Source organism: Trachypithecus francoisi, unplaced genomic scaffold (assembly GCF_009764315.1).
Source record: "Trachypithecus francoisi isolate TF-2019V2 unplaced genomic scaffold, Tfra_2.0 Lachesis_group19, whole genome shotgun sequence".
Taxonomy (NCBI): Eukaryota; Metazoa; Chordata; class Mammalia; order Primates; family Cercopithecidae; genus Trachypithecus; species Trachypithecus francoisi.
In genome coordinates, this window is record NW_022681464.1 from 46,719,068 (window position 1) to 46,741,566 (window position 22,499).

The window sequence follows — 22,499 nt, forward strand, 5'->3', positions numbered from 1 at the left end:
TTAATTCAACACTGTTGTCATTTCATCTGTTTAAGAAAATTATACCCCTGAAGTTCTTTTCTCTTGCTGCTTTTAGAAAAAAAAAGTTTCACATCAAGCATTTATGGGAGATTGGAGTGGGGAGGAAACAATAAATGAACCTCATTAGTAATTAAAATCAGATCCCCTGTGTACAGAACTTCGTGACTATCCGCACAGGACCTGCTTCCTCACTCACACCAGCTTCATCTGGATTAAAGCCCCCCAGTAGCCACAGATTTATCAAGATTTCTGTTTTAAAGCAAAACTATCTTTAAAACAAAGGAGTTCTATTTCTTGAAACCTGAAGGACTAAAGACTAGCTTTTAGTATGTTATAATTCCATCTACTCATTCCTAGCATCATAAAGAAGATCTTCCCCAGGATGCAGTTCATTTTCTTTGCCACGATGCCTTGCTCATTAGGGGTGTCACAGAGCTCCCTGAGCAATGAGACTGAGAGATTGTCATATGCTCTGAAACTCACTCCCTGGAACACAGAGGTGTTCAGTAATATATGCTAAACAAGTGATGAAAGCAGCATAGAATTTAGGGTCAGAATACTGAAGACACACACATACACAAGCAGATGTATCTGATGCCTGCAGAAAGCCATTCAGAGCACAGGTAGTCATAAACCAAAGACTCTTCTGGTGCATCTTCCCATCAGATGCTTGTATAGTATCCCTGCACAGTACTTTCTGAGGCAGTGGTCCCAGAGTTGGAGAAGCCATTTCTCCCGCTGCCCTTCTACCTTGCTTGCTCTTGTCTCCTGGACTTCATGTGTGCTCTTTACTATGCCTGGAACGCATTCTCCATCCACCATTTTGCCTCAGCGTTTGGGCCTCAGCTTTGAAGTTACTTCTGGGAAGCTGGGCATGGTCCCCTTGGTTGCTTCCATAGCACCCTGTGCCCACTGGCCACGGCCCTCCTAACATGGCGCTGGATGACCTGCTCCTACACTGTCCTCCCTACTCTCGAGTTCTGCGAAGGCAGAGATCATGTTTGTCTCATTCACCATCGTACCCACAGTGAGAAAGGCAGTAAGACTAGCACTTAAAACATGACTTCTCTGAGGACTCGATGAATATTAATGCACATAAAGCCTTAGAACAGCATTTAGCGCAGAGTAAGTATGGAATAAACGTTAGCAGTATTAATCATAGTAGCACCCATCATATGGCAGACATTTTATTTTTTTAAATTTAATTTAATTAATTTTTTTTTTTTGAGAGGAGTCTCGCTCACTCTGTCACCAGGCTGGAGTGCAGTGGCATGATCTTGGCTCACTGCAACCTCTGCCTCCTGAGTTCAAGCAATTCTCCTGCCTCAGCTTCCCGAGTAGCTGGGATAACAGGCACCCGCCACCACGCCCGGCTAATTTTTGTATTTTTGGTAGAGACGGGGTTCACCATGTTGGCCAGGATGGTCTCGTTCTCTTGACATCATGATCCACCGCCTCGGTCTCCCAAAGTGCTGTGATTATAGGCGTGAGCTACCGCGCCTGGCCATGGAACACATTTTAAATAACCTGCATGAATAAAATGATTCTGCCAGCTGGTCCTAGTTCCTCTGACAGCCAGCATCTCTCCATTCAGTAGGCTTTGTGATGTCTCCATATGGTTATTATGTTCTGTCAAGTCTTCATCAAAATCCCAAGTTCCTCCACTGTTTCTCCTATATTAAGGTTTGTAGACACCTCCTTCACATCCTGACCTCCTATCTCAAGATCAACTTTTACTGTCTATTATTTGTACAAAGTTAAAAATTAGGTCTAGGCCGGGCGCGGTGGCTCAAGCCTGTAATCCCAGCACTTTGGGAGGCCGAGACGGGCGGATCACGAGGTCAGGAGATCGAGACCATCCTGTCTAACACGGTGAAACCCCGTCTCTACTAAAAAAATACAAAAAATTAGCCGGGCGAGATGGCGGGCGCCTGTAGTCCCAGCTACTCGGGAGGCTGAGGCGAGAGAATGGCGTCAACCCGGGAGGCGGAGCTTGCAGTGAGCTGAGATGCGGCCACTGCACTCCAGCCTGGGCGACAGAGCGAGACTCCGTCTCAAAAAAAAAAAAAAAAAAAAATTAGGCCTAATTTTAAGTCCTTTTATCATCATGGCCAGCTACTTTATTAAAGTTTGTTGAACCGTGCTTCAGTTTTTCTCTCTACACAATGAGTCGGACGGTGAAGGGTAATACTACCAAATTCACAAGAACATCACAAGGATTAAAGTACTAACATAAACAAAGGATGAGATACGCGGCGGTTATATACAAGGATAGGCCTTTTGGTAAACCTGATGTAGGTTGTCTGGGCTTAGAGCTGCTGCAGAAGGCTTTGGATCCTTCTTCCCCCAAGTACATAAATTATATTAGAAATCTTTTAAAAATTAATGAAAATAAAGCAGCATTCAATTTCAACCCCCAGCCCTCAGGTTCCCACTTCTGGAGAGCAGAATGAACATGAAGAGGCAGCTGTGTGTCCAGGAGGCCCAAGTGTGCATCAGCTGTGCACCACTCCTGGCTGCTCCTGGCTCCTGATAACTCCGTAATCGGCCACTTAAGGTTGATTCTATTCTCCTCTGTTTCTTCTTGAATAAAAATACGTTGGCCGGGCGCCGTGGCTCACGTCTGTAATCCCAGCACTTTGGGAGGCCGAGGCGGGCGGATCACGAGGTCAGGAGATTGAGACCATCCTGCTAACACGGTAAAACCCCGTCGCTACTAAAAATGCAAAAAACTAGCCAGGCATGGTGGCACGTGCCTGCAGCAGTCCCAGCTACTCGAGAGGCTGAGGCAGGAGAACACCATGAACCTGGGAGGCGGAGCTTGCAGTGAGCTGAGATTGCCCCACTGCACTCCAGCGTGGGTGACAGAGTGAGACTCCGTCTCAAAAAAAAAAAAAAAAAGTTAAGGGCTTAGGAGACTCCAACGCTAATATTTATTAAGTTAAAAAAAACTTAATCTCGCTGATGGATGCCCCAGTGTTACCCTAAGCTTAGGAGGCAGCAAAGGAAACACACCTGGAAAGACTACAAGATACACTGTCTTGGGTCCCTAAACCTATGACAGGGCTGACAGTATAAACATGGTCCTTGCCCTTAAGAAGTTCACTGTCTAGTGAGAGATGTAAGTATACAGTAATTACAAAACAGTGTCACTGTTGTAAGTGACAGAAAGATGCCAGAGTGGAGTGCTCACTGAATGAACACAGAGAAAAAAGAATGACTTTGATCAAAAAAAGCAATTCAGAATAGTAGACATTTGAGTTAGGTCTTAAGGAGAAGTAGGCATTTTCTAGGTAGCGAAGAGGGGAAAGGGACATTTCAGGTAGGTGCAGAGGCCCTGGACATTCAGGAATGAGGGAAGTGCAGGTAGAATCAGCATGCATGGGGCGGTGATGAATGGTCAATGAAGAGCTTGCAGAGGTCAGAACTGGGCCAGACTGTGAACAGCTAAGGGGTTTATACTTTCCACGTACAAGTATCAAGAAGTCATGAAAAGGGAAATAACATTAGAGGGTTTGTCATGGCCCAGGCAAGAGATGTCAAACCACTGCGTGAGGCAGGGTAAGGCAGACACAGTGAGAACATGAGGGAGGCTCTGCATTCTGGAGATAATTGAAGAGCATGAGGGGACCAAGATGCAAGACAGATGGTGAGAAACTAGACCTACAATAGCTAAACCACAGATTCTTTCATTCACTTAACAATGATCAAATATCTACGGAGTCCTCATTACACTGGGATATAACAGTGAATTAGAGAGAAAGGGTCTCTGCCCTCAGTGAGATTATATTCTAGTGGCAGACATCAATGAATAAGAAAAGAGACCAACAAAACAACTACAGACCATGATGGCTGCTAAAAAAGAGATAACAGGGCAATGCGATTAAAACAAAAAAGGCAGGCTGGGCAGGTGGCTTACACCTGTAATCCCAGCACTTTGGGAGGCTGACGCACGTGGATCACGAGGTCAGGAGATCGAGACTATTCCTGGCTAACACGGTGAAACCCCGTCTCACTAAAAATACAAAAAATTAGCTGGGTGTGGTGGCGGGTGCCTGTAGTCCCAGCTACTCGGGAGGCTGAGGCAGGAGAATGGCGTGAACCCGGGAGGCGGAGCTTGCAGTGAGCTGAGATTGCAGCACTGCACTCCAGCCTGGGTGACAGAGAGAGACTCTGTCTCAAAAAAAAAAAAAAAAAAGGCAGTGTGTGCTGAATATATAAAGGTGTCTGGGGTGGCCTCAGGAGAGGTCCTTTCAGCTGAGGTATGAAGGGTGTGAGTGAAAAATCATACTTGAAAGGGTCAATGAAGACAACACTTACAAGAAGCATTTAGGCCGGGAGCGGTGGCTCAAGCCTGTAATCCCAGCACGTTGGGAGGCCAAGACGGGCGGATCACGAGGTCAGGAGATCGAGACCCTCCCGGCTAACACGGTGAAACCCCGTCTCTACTAAAAACTACAAAAAACTAGCCGGGCGAGGTGGCGGCGCCTGTAGTCCCAGCTACTCGGGAGGCTGAGGCAGGAGAATGGCGTGAACCCGAAAGGTGGAGCTTGCAGTGAGCCGAGATCTGGCCACTGCACTACAGTTTGGGTGACAGAGCGAAACTCCGTCTCAAAAAAAAAAAAAAAAAAAAAAAAGAAGCATTTAATATGTGAAGAAACTAATTAAGCACCACAGGTACAGCCACACTTAAGACGAGTGCAAAGATCGTTATAATCAGATAATCAGAAATGACAACCCACACCTGTAGAGCCTACTGCTGAAGAAATCCAAGATGAGTTAACTATATTAGACATCTTATCTCTCAAAGATCAAAATGTTTGAAATATTCCACCTTAGTCTGGGTAATGTTTATGTGTATGAATGATACAAGAAAGTGGAAGGAGAGAAAATTTTTATCACTTTGAGTACATAATCTAGAGAAAAGAAATTAGGACATTAAAAATCTATTTTACATGCCTTAGAAAGTTCTTGCTGCGATATCATGAACACATACTATACAATGCGCAATTATTTTCACTGTTCATTCATTAATGACTAATGTTATTGTATCAGGAATTTATTCTGTACAAGGATTTTCTACCAGTAGATTGTGAAAATTATTTTATTTTTAGCCTATACTGACATCAATATAGTAGTAATGTCAGTGTGAATGTTACAGCTAGCTTACCAATTTTAAAAAGTTAAATTTGTGTTTTTAAAAGGCCTACAGCATCCTCAATTTTGATTAATTTATCTACAACACTGAACTGCTTTTCTGTAAGATCTATCTCAAATTTAAGATATAAAATAAAACAGTATACAATAATTTCATAGAAAATTTTACCAGGAAAGGACTTATTTATCTGTATTCAGATAAATAAGACTATATTTATCTACACTATAAGACTAATAACAAAAATGAGGAAAAGCTTGTTGAATAAATAGAACAAAAAATTTAGTCACACAAATTGTATTTTCTGCATAAAATTTTAAGACTAGACGGAAGCTTAACATGTCTTGCCCCCTCCCCCATTTTTATGTTTTTAGATACAGGGTCTCACTCTATTACTAAGGCGGGAGCACAGTTGTGAGATCATAGCTCACTGCAGCCTTAAACTCCCGGGCTCAAAAGATCTTCCTGTCTCCGCCTCCCAAGCACCTAGGATTCCAGGATTTTAGGATCTTGCTATGCTGCTCAGGCTGGTCTCAAACACCTGGCCTCGGCCTCTCAAAGTGCTGGGATTACAGAATTGAGCCACTCAGCGCCAGGCCTTCCTCCACATTTTTAAAAATGAGGAAACAGAAATCTTGCAAATGCTGTTTGATTTTAAGAAGTTACATGAATAATGAATGGTATGATTCACCAATAAAGGGGATTTTAAAAAAGATCAGTGTTAATATGAATATTTCAAATTATGAAATAAATTTAAAAATGAGTTATTTGCTTTAAAGAAAGCTTTCAAAAAATTCTTCTAAACCAGTGTACTTCTATGATACATCAAGTTTCTACTATAATATCATTATACTGCCACTATGAAACAATGTATTACTGGAGAATTTGGCAAGCATACTGCACACTCTCAACATGGAAGCAATGATGGCTAGACCATGCTAGGAATGTATCAGAAAAAAATCAACTGACTTTCTAGTCTTAAAATTATTTTATCTCAGTCTTTGACACTTCTATGATACTCTATCTTTTCCCATTTCACATCTCCCTCTTTATTTATTTATTTAGTTATTTAGTTAGTTAGTTAGTTAGTCAATAGATGAGGTCTTGCCTTGCTGGCCATGCTGGTCTTGAACTCCTGGCTTCAAGTGATCCTCCTGCCTTGGGCTCCCAGAGTGCTGCGATTACAGGCATGAGCCACCGTGCCTGGCCTCCCTCTTATTTCATACCTGAACTTTACATGGTACCCCCCACCCCATTTATGTGCATATGCAGGACCATCAACCCCTAACACCAGCATGTGCGTGCCCACGCATTCCCTCATAAACCCTCTTCTCTCCAAAGCCAAATATCAGTCTCTCTCACTCACATATTCTCTCTCCAAGACTGCTCAGAAACCTACATCAAAGTATCTATCTCCATTTTCTTTGGAACTCTCTCTTTAGTTTCATCTAACAGTGTATTTTATGTGACACTCTTAGAGAAAAACAGCAGTAACTTCTATGTAGTGGAACACCTTTGCTGGACTGAAGGGTGTGATGAGGATGAAAATGCTGTTAGCAGCACTGAGAACTTACTTCTATGTGAATCTCTAATCTCTCAAAGCCTTAGTTTACTAATTTACAAAGAGTCACAGAATTGTTACAAGAATCAAATGGAGTAAGGAAGAGAAGGCATTTTATAAAGGAGCTGTATGAATATAACACAGTAAAGCAGCAGGGGTTAAAGTTTTAGGTAATGATAAATAATTTTATGTAACAACAACAAAACTGGGGACTGATGATCAGAAAATTACCTGGACCACAATAGGTTAAAGGATACTACCATTTAATACAATTTCATTTTCTCCAATAAAAAATTTTACAATTGTAACTGCCCCCTCTGCACAGCACAGGCTCACCAGCTACCCCTGCGGTATGGCTCTGGAATATGGTGGTGTCACTGGCAGCAGGGCAGGGTGGCTCTTCTTTCATACAACCTGATGCACTCAATGGATTGCTTAGACAGTGCCTCCAGCTATACTTAACTTACAAGGATATCCAATTGCTTAGGAGACACAGTAATGTGTACTTACTTTCAAGGATATCACATTGCTTAAGAGACAAAGTAAGAGCAGGCCTACCCAAATCTTTATCATTCAAAGAATAACCTTAAAGGAGCTCATTGGTTGTTTAAGAAGAAAATCATCACACCATGAAAGGGATTAGAATATAAACAAATTTGCTTTCAAAATAAATAGATGATGAACCAGGCGCTGTGCTTTATAAAGCAGCCAGGTTCAGTAAATGCACTTAACACTTTACAGAACAAACACTGGAAAACAGATGGTAGATTTTATATTTTAATAAATTGCCAATTTGGCATGTAAGAAATTTAGTATAATTAAAGCACTTTTGGACTATCAAATCAGATACATTATCAGCAACTGAGCTCAAATGTTCTGACACAATGCTTCCACCCCAATTTATATGCATTCATGCACACACATATATAAGGTGTAAGATATAAGGTAGTTTGAAACATTGTTGATAACCAATTTTTAATTTTCTTGAATCAGGGTCTATTGTTTCAAAAATTGCACTTGGTACACACTAACTCATAGGTATAAAGAGTGAGTCTTAAAATACTTTTAAAGTATTTTGAGATCTTCAGAAAAAAATCAAATTAACGAATAATATTTTTTAGTGTGAAAACAGTATTTTTGAGAAAGGGTTGAAACCATTTACATACACAAACTAACATGTATAAAGATGTTCTATCATTTCAAGAAAACCCTATACATTGTAGAGGTAAAAGAAACTTACATTCCTGAAACCTTAGTGTTGATAGGCAATTTATGTGCTCGCTTTGTCTAGGAAATCACTCAAAATGAGAGAAGTGATGACAGGAGCTTCAAAGGAAGAAGGGTGTTTCAATGAGGATGAAGGCTGATTACTGGCAGGCAGCAGAGGAGAGACAGAATATTAGCAAACCCACCCCAATCAAAACAGGGAGATGCAGAGGAAAGACCAGCTTCCCACAGGAGGAAAGCAAGAGAAAGCACTACCCTTAGGGGAACAAGTGTCAGAAGAGCCTGAGGGGACTCTTTTCAAAATGGAGTGTAGTTTCCAGAGAATACTGGGAAAGGGTGATACGGAGATCAACAGAGTAGAAACAGAGGAGGAGACATGCAAACAGGATGGAACTAATGCCTATAAAGTCCTAGCCTTGGGGTGGTGACAGGGTGAGAGATGTGGCTGGAATTCCAACCAGCTGTGAGGGCCCAACCCCGGTCAGCCTGGCCAGTTTCTGCAGGTGCTGCCACACAGCAGTTTTACTCCACCTGTCAGCTTTTTATTTAAATAAACTTTAATAATGTTTGAACCTCTTTTTGAAAGTGTGTTTGCATATCTGGCAAAGCAAAATTTTAATCAAGAGCAAAAAAAATATATAGTTTTTTACATCAGATGAGTAATGTGCTGACATAACAATGTCTAGAAAAAGGAACATCTCACACACAAGTGTGAATATTCAATCATCACGCTTTGGAACTGCAAACGGATCAAGAGCAAACATTTTTTAAATGCTCACTGCAGTAGAGTAGTAAAAATACTAATATTGTTCTATTTAAGCTCAGAAACAGTTTCTAAGAATGCCAGTGTTGGAAGGACTTTAAGAGCTCATTTAATTTCCTCTATTAACCCCACAGGATCGTACACGTACACCCTAAAAATATGCTCTGGGGAAGGCAACTCAGTCTTAACAAGCTGGGAAAGGTAATGAGAGCCTTAAAAAGTAATCTTTTCTACTATTTGAGAAAACCTAGTTGAGGATATGCCTCTGGATGTTCACTTTGAAGCTTTTAATCAGATCCCACTTCCTCTGGTTCTGCTCAAGGAGAACAGCTAATCCATTACACACACACACACACACACACACACACACAAAATTTATTCTTAACATATAATTCACCTTTTTTCTACTCTGTTGACAACTTTCCTCCTTGATTCAATTTAATAAAATTAAAACAAGAAAAAGGCAAAGTTTTTCATTGCCCTATCATAAAAGGACAGACTATAAGCAGTACCCTAGCTAGAGCAGAGACGGGATGCTTAGAGCTCTTCTTCATATACATACAACGGATCTATTTAAGGGTGATTTATTACGGGTGATCTGCCTGAGACATCCATCACCTACTTATTACCAGGGCTAAGTACATCTTATTGGGCAAATAGTTTAGTCTTTCCTTTCTTGCTTACACATCCAGCATGTGTTCTCCCCCAAACTGTGGGTCATGGTAAGTTTTAGCTAGTGCTTCTTATAAACCCTATAGGTTAGTTATAAAAGAAAGGACACTGTGATAGTAAATTTTAGGTGGCAACTTGACTGAATGAAAGAATACTTAGAGAACTGGTAAAGCACTGTTTTTATGTATGTATTTAGGTGAATGTGTTTCCAGAGGATACTAGTGTGTGAGTCTGAGTGGACTAAGTGCTGCCCTCAGTGTAGGTGGACACCATCCATTTGGCTGGGGCTCTGGATAGAATAAAAACAGAGGAAGGAAAATTGGCCTCTCTCTCTCTCCTGGTGCTGGGATATACTTTTCTTCTCCTACCCTTGGTCTTTGGACTTGGACTGAGCTGCGCTGTTGGACTACCAGGGTCTCCAGCTTGCAGACAACCTGTCATGGGACTTCTCAGCCTCCATAATGACATGAGCCAATTCCCCTGATAAACTCCCTCTCATATATCTTGAACTCCTGGCCTCAAGTGATCCTCCTGTCTGAGCCTCCCAAGTAGCTGGGATTACAGGCATGGGCCTGCACCTGGCCCCCTTTCATATACCTATATATCTATATATCCCATTGGCTCTCTCTAGACAACCCTGACTAATATAGATATCCATTACCTAACATGTACTGAGCTCTCACTTTCTGCCAGATGCTGTGCTATTTTACGTAAGATCTCACTGAATCTTCACAACCACCTATGTAACACATGGTGACTCACCTTATAAATAAATAATAAATAAAACAAGTGATCAGATGGGAGTGTCACCTCTTTTCTGAGCCTTTCTCCCTTTCTGGAAGAGGTCCTAACATGTTTCAGAATGGACAGAAGAGAAAGGGGGGTGGAAAGCAAGTCACACAGGAATGGACTGAACTAGTTCAGTAACATTTATTTCCATTTGCAAGGAATCTGTATGAAAATCTGTTTCTTAAATGGTTCACACTGTTGACATTTTAAAAGAATAGATTTAATTTTACCTAAGTTGCTTCTTTCCTAAATGACTTTCAGCACTCATCTAAAGGATGGTAATAAATCTTTTAAAACAATAGAGTGGACAATGTTGAAAATTTAGGTTTCTCTTCCAATAAATATCAAATGCATGCCAAGCCAATCAAACAATGCCAATAAATATCAAAGCAGTAGTACTCACCTCCTTTGCACTCTTAATTTTGGTCAGAAATGTATGGAGCTCCATTGTTTCTGCAAACAGTGCACGACATACTGCCTGATAATGATTTGGTGCATCTGATTCAGTAGGGAGATGAGCAGCACACAACTACAGAAGGGGAAAATAAAAATGGTGCTTCGTTAATATTTGGGGGTTTTTTTTGTACCTAAAAACAGACACGAGCAGAGCGCAGTGGTTCATGCCTGTAATCCCAGCACTTTAGGAGGCCAAAGCAGATGGATCATGAGGTCAAGAGTTTGAGACTACCCTGGCCAACATGCTGAAACCCTGTCTCTACTAAAAATATAAAAATTAGCTGGGCGTGGTGGCACATGCCTGTAATCCTAGCCACTCAGGAAGCTGAGGCAGGAGAATCGCTTGAACCTGGGAGGCGGAGGTTGCAGTGAGCAGAGATCACACCACTGCACTCCAGCATGGGTGACAGAGTGAGACTCCATCTCAGAAAAAAAACAAAAAACAAAAAAACAGACACACCCCCACATCTGTATTTTCATATTAGATAGCCAGGCAATTCCCATCATCCAGAGCTTCATGTACCACAAGACCATCATAAAGTCTACACAATTACATGGGAAAAGTGGTCCACTAACTAACAGACCCAACAGCACAGATGAGTTTACTAGAATTAGCTTTTATTTGAAAATGATAGGACATATGTAAAAGTTTTGTTTGGGAACAGAAAGGGAACCACCATTTACTGCGTACTGATGATGGCTCCAGTTTTTAAACAGTTACCATTTATTAAGCAATTATCATGCCAGCTACAGTATTTAACATGTCATATATCCAACACAATACCATTTACTCTTCAATGTAATGCTGAATTATCCTCATTTTATGGAAAAAGAAACTGAGGCTAAGAGGAGTCACATGACTTGTCTGTCCATTGTCACACGGTTACCATGAGGGAGAAGAATTCAAACACAGTCAGTCCCTACTGGGTTCTGAAGCCAGGCTCATTCCAATACATGTTCAATTTTGTAACATAGTTAAAAAAAAAAGAATGTCAACAAAACGTGGACCTCAGGGAAGCTGCCTCATCAGTAGATGGGGAGTGGAGGAAAGAGGGCAGAGGGCAAAGTAAGGCCACGGGTGCCGCCTACAGCCCTAATGTCCCTAACCGTACACAGTTCATAATAATCCCAATACAACTACTTGTGGGTAAAAGGTGCAACTTAATATCATGCAAAGCAATTTAGAAAAATCAAACACCATTTAGTGTATCAGACTGGAAAGACATCCTATTAAGAGTCCCATATACAGGAATAATTTTATCTTTCTATAAAATAATTTGTATCCACGTACAATCATTACATTTTAAAGTACTTCATTTGCACTAACAAGCTGTAAGTTCTCTTAATTTCTTTACTAATACAATAACTAAAAATATACATCTTATTTTTAATAATTTCTATTAATTAAAGAATAAATGACATCTTTGTAGTTTGTAATATGCTTAATAATGTGGCTTTTTGTTTTCATGTATAGTAAGCATCTTATACAATCTAATAGTTGGATCACTATCTTTCATAAAACACGTTCTCAAGAAAGTATCTCTAGTATGAATAGGAAACCTTCTTCACAGTATCAAAAAAAGCTAAAAACTGATTTATCCAGAAGCATGAAAAGCACAAATCTCACAAGTTTATTGCTCATAGAGCCACTAATAAACAGTATAGTCTTTGCTCAATTATTTTTGTATTTAGAAAACATCTTGCAATACAGAATTGCCATTCAAGGTAATGAAATACAACTACTAAAGCTTTACCTTATGTAACTTACCCTAATCTTATATTCCAGTTACATAATGAAATGGCATAAAGCCACTGGGTTTCAAAGTTTTCAAATGCTATCCACAGTAAGAAATAAATTTATATATATTTACATATTATACACAAATGCATGCATATGTGCATGTTATACATACAAAAACTTCACAAAACAAAACTTGCACATTCACTGTTGGGATTTCACAACCCATTCACTGGTTGTAAAACGCAACTTTAAAAACACTGGTGTAAAGGTAATAGCTAGGTCTAAAAAATGCTTTTTAAAATGCATAGGACAATCCTACACATAGAAAATCTAAAGTGATATTACTAGAGTTAGTAAGCAATTGCAGCAGTTGCAGAATACATGATTAACAAACAAAATCAGTTGTATTTCTACACACGGCCAGAGAACAAGATGAGGTCAAGAAAATCATTCCATTTACAATTGCATCAATTGTAAGGAATTTTGCTAAGGAATTTGCTAAGAAAATTTTGCTAAGGAATTTTGCTAAGGAGGTGTAAGACTTATACACTGAAGAGTACAAAATATTGTAAAAGAAGTTAAAGAACACCTAAATAAACAGAAAGACATCTTGTATTCATACGCTGGGAGACAATATGGTGAAGGCAACAACATTGCCCAAAGTGATCAACAGATTGAATGCAATCCCTAACAAAATCCCAACAGCCTTTCTTTAAGAAATGAAAAGGCTGATCCTAAAATTCATATGGAATTGCAAGGGGTCCCTTGCAAAAACCCAATTTAGAGATCAGGAAACTGAGATTTAGACCAGGTAAGTAATTTGCCCAAGGTTACACAGCTAGTCAATGGCAGAAATGGAACCGAAACCAGGTAGTCTGACTTTGGAGCCCAAGTTCTTTTCCATTCTACCCTAAAATAAATGTAATTATCTTTATATTAAAGAGAATAATGTTCTTAAAGTACTTAAAGCATAGAGCATGGTATACAGTAAGCATGGAACAAAATCATTTTTATAGTTACAAAAAAGGGACATCAGGGGTTAGGGGGACAAAATTAGATTATATGACCTTGGACAAGTTATTTAACATTGCTGGGTTTCCATTTATCTCTAAAAAGAGAGGACTGGCTGGGCGCGGTGGCTCAAGCCTGTAATCCCAGCACTTAGGGAGGCCGAGACGGGCGGATCACGAGGTCAGGAGATCGAGACCATCCTGGTCTACACGGTGAAACCCCGTCTCTACTAAAAAATACAAAAAACTAGCCAGGCGAGATGGCAGGCGCCTGTAGTCCCAGCTACTCGGGAGGCTGAGGCAGGAGAATGGCGTAAACCCAGGAGGCGGAGCTTGCAGTGAGCCAAGATCGCGCCACTGCACTCCAGCCTGGGCAACAGAGCGAGACTCCATCTCAAAAAAAAAAAAAAAAAAGAGAGCATTGGTTTATGTAACCTGTTATATAAATCTGTCTCTCCTCTTTGCTCTATGTATGGACTTCTAAATTACACTGAAATGCTGAGGTTTTTGGAGGCTCAGTCTTGGATCTTTGGGGATCCTCTGCTTACTGTAGCTGCCCTTGTCTAGTCTAATGGCTTTAAATGCCACCTGTAGGCTGATAACTCCTCAATCCCTATTCCAGGCCAGCCCTTTATGCTAAAAACGTATGGCCATGTACTTAGCATTTCCACTCAGAAGTCACAAAGACAGCTCAAACAACTCTAAAAGTCATCCTTTTTTTCCTCCATTAATATAGGGTCTTGCTATGTTGCCCAAGTTGGTCTTGAACTCTTGGGCTCGGGCAATACTCCTGCCTCAGCCTCCTGAGTAGCTGGGATTACAGGTGAGCGGCACCATGCCCAGGTGACAGTCATCCTTGATTATTCTTTATTCCCATACCACTCATATCCAGTCCATCAGTAAGTCTTGTTGTTTCTACCTTCAAAATACACCACCTGACAGCTCTCTACTTTTCTCCATCTCCTCCACCATCATCACGGTCACAGCCACCATTTTCTTTCATTAGAGGACTCCTAACTTCCTCTCTCACACATCTACACGGTTCTTCTCCACTTGACAGGCAAAATCTTTTATAAATGTAGTTTGGATTATGTTCATCCCCTGCTTAAAAGCATTCAATCATTCATTCAAACAATACTCACCAAGTGCGGACTATGTACCAGGCACTGTGGCAGAAAGAAGACATAGTATTTGATATGGTTTGGCTGTGTCCCCACCCAAATCTATCTTGAATTCCCACATGTTGTAGCAGGGACCTGGTAGGAGGTAACTGAATCCTGGGGGCAGGTCTTCCCCGTGCTGTTCTCCCCACAGTGAATAAGTCTCATGAGATCTGATGGTTTTACAAGGGGGAGTTTCCCTGCACAAGCTCTTTTTTGGCCTGCTGCCATCCATGTAAGATGTGACTTGCTCCTCCTTGACTTCCACCATAATTGTGAGGCCTCCTTAGCCACGTGGAACTGTGAGTCCATTAAACCTATTTTTCTTCCCGTTTTCAGGTTATGTCTTTATCAGCAGTGTGAAAAAGGACTAATACAGTATTGAGCAAGTCAATGTCCTGTTCCTCTCAAAACTAGTAATGGGTGTCTCAGACCCTTAAACATACACATACACACACACGTAGGGAATAACAGCTACTATTAAGAAAAATAGGCCAGATGTGGTGGCTCACGCCTGCAATCTCAGCACTTTGGGAGGCTGAAGTGGGTGGATCACCTGAGGTCAAGAGTTTGAGGCCAGCCTGGCCAACACAGTGGAACCCCGTGTCTACCAAAAATACAAAAATTAGCTGGACATGGTGGCGGGTGCCTGTAATCCCAGCTACTTGGGAGGCTGAGGCAGGAGAATTGCTTGAACCCGGGAGGTGGAGGCTACAGTGAGCCGAGATCACGCCATCACGTCACTGCACTCAGAGAGAGAGAGAGAGAGAGAGGAAAGAGAAGAGAGAAAAGAAAGAAAGAAAGAAAAAGAAAGAGAGAGAGAGAGAGAGAGAGAGAGAGAGAGAGAGAGAGAGAGAAAGCAGGTGAGAGGTAGAAAATGAGGCCAGTGGTAGGGAGGGGTGATAATCTGGAAAGACTGGTCAGTAGGTGGCACCAGAGCAGAGAGCTCAAGGAAGATTGGAGTGAGCCATGCACAGACCTAAGGAAAGAATGTCCCAGGCACGGGAGGGCCAGTGACTCCCACTGAACTTAAATCCCAAACTCTTCTGTGTTCCTCAAGTCCTTCATCATCTATAGTTCACACCTACCTCTCAAATCCCATATGTGGCTCTTCTTTCCACTTTGTTTTGGTAATCCTAGACTTGTTTCTTTAAAACACACCAATCTTTTTGCTGATTCTTCACCCTCCAGGTGTTGATTTCAATGTCACCTGCTTAGAACGTCTTTCCCGTTTGTCCTTTCTAGATGCACTACTCACCTCTAATTTGTCTGTTACTTTTTTTTTGAAATGGGGTTTCACTCTTGTTGCCCAGGCTGGAGTGAAGTGGCGTGATCTTGGCTCACTGCAACCTCCACTTCCCAGGTTCAAGCAATTCTCCTGCCTCAGCCTCCCAAGTAGCTGGGATTACAGGCTCACACCACTATGCCCGACTATTTTTTGTACTTTTAGTAGAGACAGAGTTTCACCACGTTGGCCAGGCTGGTCTCAAACTCCTGACCTCAGGTGATCTGTCCACCTAGGCCTCACAAAGTGCTGGGATTACAAGTGTGAACCACTGCACCTGGCCTCTCTGTTACTTTTTAATCACTGCATTCTGCATTTTCTTCTTAGCAATTATTAGGATTTAAAGTACAGTAGTTCCTCCTAATGTACAGTTTCACTCTACATGGCTTCATTTACCTGTGGTCAACTGCGTCCGAAAATATTAAATGGAAAATTCCAGAAACAAATAAATCCTAAGCTTTAAATTATATGCTGTTCTGAGTTGCATGGTGAAATCTCACACTGTCCTGCACTGCCCTGCCCGGGATGTGCATCACCCCTTTATGCAGCATATTTGCTCTTAGCCTCAAGTGATCTACCTGCCTTGGCCTCCCAAAGTGCTGGGATTATAGGCATGAGCCACTGAGCCTGGTCTGCATCCAGGCATTCGTTATTCAGTGTATTTCTATTGTGATTTCTTCTTTGACTCTTCGGGCATTTAAAAGCAGTTTCTTAATTTCCAAGTATATGTGGAAATAATAAAATCTTTTTATTATTCATATCTGGCTGAATTCCACTATGGTAACAGAACATTTCCTATGTAATTTTAACCCTTTGAAATTTGTTAAGACTTGCTTTAAGGCCTAGAATATGGAGAAATTTTTAATTGTTCCATTTATACCTGAAAAGAATGTGTAAACTGCAGTGTCTGGTGGCATATGTCATATTAATGTTAAGTCAGGTTTGTTATTCTCATTGTCTAAACATTCTATATTTGTACTGATACGAAGAGAGGTATTTTAAACCTCCCACTATGGTTGTAAATTTGTCTACTTTCCCTTTTAGTTTTGATTTATTTGTTTGAATGTTGTTCAATGCTACCGTTATAGGCTATGTTATTAGGTGCACATAAATTTATGAATGCTATTTCTCCTTAGTGAATTGAACTTTTTATAAGTAAGCATCCTATTTTATCTCTAGTAATGCTTTTTGCTTTTAGGTCCATTTTATATTAAAATAGTATCTGTGATACTTTTCTTTTGGTTAGAATATTGTATTTGTCCATTCTTTTACTCAAGCTTTCTATGTCCTATTTATAGTGCCTACTCTGTAAACAACATATGACTGGATTTTGTATTTTTAATGCAGTATAAAAATCTGTGTCTTTTAAAAATTAGAGTATTAGGTAGGCTAGTACAATCCTCAGAAATACAGTGTGAACCGTGTATGTAGTTTTAAATTTTCTAGTAGCCACATCAAAAAAAGTAAAAAGAAACAAGTGAAATTAACTTTGATTATAGATTTTAGTTAATCCAATACAATAATATATATTATTGTAATACTTCAAATTATAGCCAATACAAAAATTACTAATGAGGCTTTCTTTTTTTTTTTTTTCAAGACGGAGTCTTACTCTGTTGTCCAGGCTGGAATGCACTGGCGTGATCTTGGCTCACTGCAACCTCTGCCTCCCAAGTTCAAGTGATTCTCCTGCCCCAGCCTCCCAAGTAGCTGCAATTACAGGCGTGCACCACCATGCCTGGCTAAGGTTTTTGTCTTTTTAGTATAGACGGGGTTTCACCATGGTGGTCAGGTCTCTAACTCCTGACCTCAAATGATCCGCCCACCTCAGCCTCCCAAAGTGCTGGGATTATAGGCATGAGCCACCGCACCCGGTCAACGAGGCATTTTACATCCTTTTTTCGGTACCAAGCGTTTGGAATCCAGCATAGATTTTGTACTCTCAGTCCATGTCAATTCAGACGAAATACATTTCAAGTGACTAACAGTCACATGTGGCTAGTAACTACTGTATTGAACAGTATACATTTAGAATATTCACATTTAATGTAATTACCAATATATTTCGGTGTCCAATTACCATCTTCTATTTGTTTTCCCTGTTCTATATTCCTTTTCAATTCTTTCCATCTCTTCTTTTGGATTACCAGTAATTTTATTAGCTTCACCTGCCCCCTTCCCTATTGGCCTGACATTTACAAATTCTTTTATTTATTTTTAGTGGCTTTTCTAATAAAGGTTAGGCTTTAGTGGCTTTCCTAATAAAGGTTAGCACTAATAAATTAGTGCTTTAACCTCTTCCCAGTCAATGCCGAGGTCTTAGAACACTAACTCCACTTACTCCCACACACATTTTGTGCTACTGTTATATATTTTAATTCTAAATATATTCTACATCATGTAAGACATTATTATTATTTTTTGCTGTTAATATTCATTTAGATTTGTTTTCATGTTTCTTTTTTTTTTTTTTTGAGATGGAGTCTTGCTCTATCGCCCAGGCTGGAGCGCAGGGGCACAATCTTGGCTCATTGCAACCTCTGTCTCCCAGGTTCAAGCCATTCTCCTGCCTCAGCCTCCCAAGTAGCTGGGCTTTCAGGCATGCGCCACCACGCCCAGCTAATTTTTTGTATTTTTAGTACAGATGGGATTTCACTATGTTGGCCAGGCTGGTCGTGAACTCCTGATTTCAAGTGATCCACCTGCCTCGGCCTCCCAAAGTACTGGGATTACAGGTGTGAGCCACCATGTCCGACCCATGTTTAATTTTCTTTGCTCTTCAAATCTTCTGCATCTCCTAATTTCTACCAGACATGGACTGCCTTCTGCCTGATGTATACTCTTTAGCATTGCCTTTAGTCAAGGTCTGCTGGTGACAAATTTTCTGTGTTTGTCAGATAAGATATTTTGCCTTTTTTTTTTTTTTTTTAGAAACAAAACAGAACAAAACAAAACAAAAAAAGATCTCACTGTAACACCCAGGCTTGAGTGTAACGGCACCATTACTGCCCACTGCAGCCTCAACCTCCTGGGCTCAAGTGATCCACCCTGGCTGATATTTTACCTTTATTGTTGAGACATTATACTGAATAAATAATTCTAGATTTAATGTTAGAACTCTGAAGCTAGCATTCCACTCTAACATTACTCTTCCCCGACTGACTGTGAAATGGGCATTGGAATGCCTGCCCAATCTACCTCACAGTGTTATCATAAGGCGCCAGTAATAGAAGGGGGATATAAAGGCACTTTTCAACTACAATGTACCATACTAAAACATAACAAATTAATAGATTAGTTGGAATAAAAGACTATCCAGGACAAAAGTTACACATTAAAGAGGATCTTGCTTGCTAAGAATTGAAAACAAATTGTTTCAAGTTCTTAAATATCGCATTATTTGTATCAATCAAACTTAGTTTCACATTTCTACTTCAAACAAGGAGAGTTACAATTCTTCAGACAATTCTTGTCTTCTCTTCCAACAACGTAAACAACGAGTCAATTTATGAATAGAGGTTTTCAACCTGCTAACCAAATCACAAACTCATATCTGCACTATATGATGAGGAATCATGGGTTTTATAGTATTTTAAAATGTCCATTTACTTGTAAAATGTTTTAGTAATTATTTTTCTTCTCATTCAGCTACATGGAACATTCAGAACAGTTACAGATGTGGAGAATTTTATGGGTCAGTTTTGATTAGCATGGAAACCAAGAAACAACAGGTAAGGCTGTGATATTCTCCAATAAAATTTCTAATAGAATCGGTAATCTTCAGTTTTCCTTCAATCTATAAAACCTTTAAAATTTTTCTTTCTTTCTTTTTTTTTTTTTTTTTTTGAGACAGAGCCTTGCTCTGTCACCCAGGCTGGAGTGCAGTGGTGCGCTCTCGGCTTAATGCAACCTCCACCTCCCAGGTTCAACAGATTCTCGTGCCTCAGCCTCCTGACTAGCTGGGACTACAGGTACAGCCACCACACCTGATTCATTTTGTACTTTTTTTTTAGTAGAGACAACATGGGTTTCCCGACGTTGGCCAGCTGGTCTTGAACTCCTGGCCTCAAGTGATCTACCTGCCTCGGCCTCCCAAAATGCTGGGATTACAGGCATCCGCCATCGTGCCCAGCCTTTTTTTTTTTTCTTTTAAATAGAGACGAGGTCTCATTATGTTCCCCAGACTGGTCTCAAACTCCTGAGCTCAAGTGATCCTCCCACCTGGGTCTGTCTCCCAAAGTGGTGGGATTACAGGTGTGAACTACCGTGCCAAGCGATCCTCCCACCTGGATCTCCCAAAGCGGTGGGATTACAGGTGTGAACTACCATGCCAAGCCAAGGTGTGAACTACCATGCCAAGCGATCCTCCCACCTGGGTCTCCCAAAGCGGTGGGATTACAGGTGTGAACTACCATGCCAAGTGATCCTCCCACCTGGGTCTCCCAAAGCGGTGGGATTACAGGTGTGAACTACCATGCCAAGCAGTGGGATTACAGGTGTGAACTACCATGCCAAGCGGTGGGATTACAGGTGTGAACTACCAGGCCAAGCGGTGGGATTACAGGTGTGAACTACCAGGCCAAGCGGTGGGATTACAGGTGTGAACTACCAGGCCAAGCCAATAGCCTGTCTTCGTAAGTACCCTTTTAACTATTCATTTTTCATATAACGACAGCAATAAGTTAGGGAACCACAGTAGCTCAAATTAAAAAATAAAAGGTATCCATTCAAACTTCTAAATGTCCAATAATTTTTTATAAGTTAAGATATTTAATGTCATTGACTAAGAATTTTAAAATTGCAATTACTCTCTGGACCTCATCTTCCAAACCTGTAGTTTAAGACAGCAATCTGGCTGTGACATGTTACATTACTGGTGCCAAGGCTGATTTTACGGATCTAGTTGGTTAGGTGGGTGTTCCTTTCCTCTTTCACCACTTCTTATGCATACTTCCGCCAACACACACACCACCAAAATACTGTTAGCTCACTTTCAGATGTATGAGTGGTTTTGCTTCTTTTTTTTTTTTGAGACGGACTCTCGCTCTGTAGCCCAAACTGGAGTGCAGTGGCCGGATCTCAGCTCACTGCAAGCTCCGCCTTTCGGGTTCACGCCATTCTCCTGCCTCAGCCTCCGGAGTAGCTGGGACTGTAGGCGCCCGCCACCTCGCCCGGCTAGTTTTTTGTATTTTTTAGTAGAGACGGGGTTTCACCGTGTTAGCCAGGATGGTCTCGATCTCCTGACCTCGTGATCCGCCCGTCTCGGCCTCCCAAAGTGCTGGGATTACAGGCTTGAGCCACTGTGCCCGGCCGGTTTTGCTTCTTAATGTAAAACCTTTTACTCTTCATGTTTTCAATCACTATTTATCAATGGTCTTCCACAGAACAAGCAGGTCATTTGTGGTCTGCAGAAAGTTTAACTGGCCTTTAAGTGTGTTTACATGTTTTTAAAAAATAAACCTTAACGTCTACAAAACATAAAATAAATAAAACACATCAAATTTCTATTTGTTTGTGTATTATATGTATGTATTTTATGTGTTAGCCTGTTGATTTAAAATGAGAAGCACTACACATCTTAAAAGAACAAAATAATATATCCGAATTTCATAAGAATAATAACTTGTATGGTTCTTTCCAGAGTCTTTGAGAGTTGTACCATCGAAGGAGGCCTAAGGAACAGGGGCACTCAGCACACTTGAAAACTACCATTGTCACAGTGCCTCTATAGTCCTGTCTCTGAAACACTTTATGAAAAGCTGGAAAATAACAGATTGACACTGCTTATAAAACCTAGTAAATATCATATATAAGTATATATATCATATGTAAGTGTAAAACCTAGCGAATATCATATATAAGTAACTGAAAACAGAACGCTTTTATGGCTAATTTGACAAATATGTTTGATGTTAATCTCTGCACATCTGGCATGGTAGAAATGATGACCTTCAAGTACACAGCAAAATTTAAAGGAGAGAAGTTAAGTATAACCAACCAAACTTGCTTCATTACATATAAATACCACTAGGTAAGTCAAGAAAACCTAAAACAATCAGTTGTTATACTTGAGATGCAAAATCTTCATGTAAGTAAGTGGATCACAGTTGTTATTTACTCTAGAAAAAAGGCAACAAACACAGAGGTCAACTGAAGACATAATGCCCAGTCATGCGGACACATGATATGTAATGATAAGGGGCATATAATATCTAAAAGCGGTTTCTTGAGTTATGATTCAATCACAAATGTCCATGTTCAGGCTGCTGACAAGTCTGGGAACTATTATTAAATGCCGAATCACCCTTCTTTCTTTATTATTTTTAAATAAATACAGATATGTGTCAACCATTCAAGTTTTAAAAAATAACAGTCCGGACACAGTGGCTCATTTCTGTAATCCCAACACTCTGGGAGGCCACAGCAGGAGGATCACTTGAGCCCAGGGTTTCAAAACCAACCTGAGCAACACAGCAAGACCCCATCTCTGCAAAAAATTTAAAAATGAGCCAAGTGTAGTGGCATACACCTGTAGTCCCAGCTACTCACGAGGCAGAGGCTGCAGTGAGCCATGATCACATCACTGCACTCTAGCCTGGGCGACAGAGTGAGACCATCTCTCCAGGGGGACAAAAAAAGAAGAAATAGTAACTCTTGAA

General features: G+C 40.7%; 1 protein-coding gene and 1 non-coding gene across 7 annotated transcripts in view; both read right to left on the bottom strand.

Moving 5' to 3' along the window:
- SPIRE1 (spire type actin nucleation factor 1) overlaps positions 1 to 22,499 on the bottom strand; it is a 197,212-nt gene that overhangs the window by 81,562 nt on the left and 93,151 nt on the right. For all 6 annotated transcript variants that reach the window (XM_033178380.1, XM_033178379.1, XM_033178378.1 and 3 more), the window contains one exon: positions 10,592 to 10,717. In XM_033178380.1, the coding sequence (XP_033034271.1) occupies positions 10,592 to 10,717 (126 nt within the window). The remainder of the gene's footprint in view (positions 1 to 10,591; positions 10,718 to 22,499) is intronic.
- LOC117064287 lies at positions 8,614 to 8,715 on the bottom strand. The gene has a single exon (XR_004429359.1). It is a non-coding gene; the product is annotated as a small nucleolar RNA U13 (small nucleolar RNA).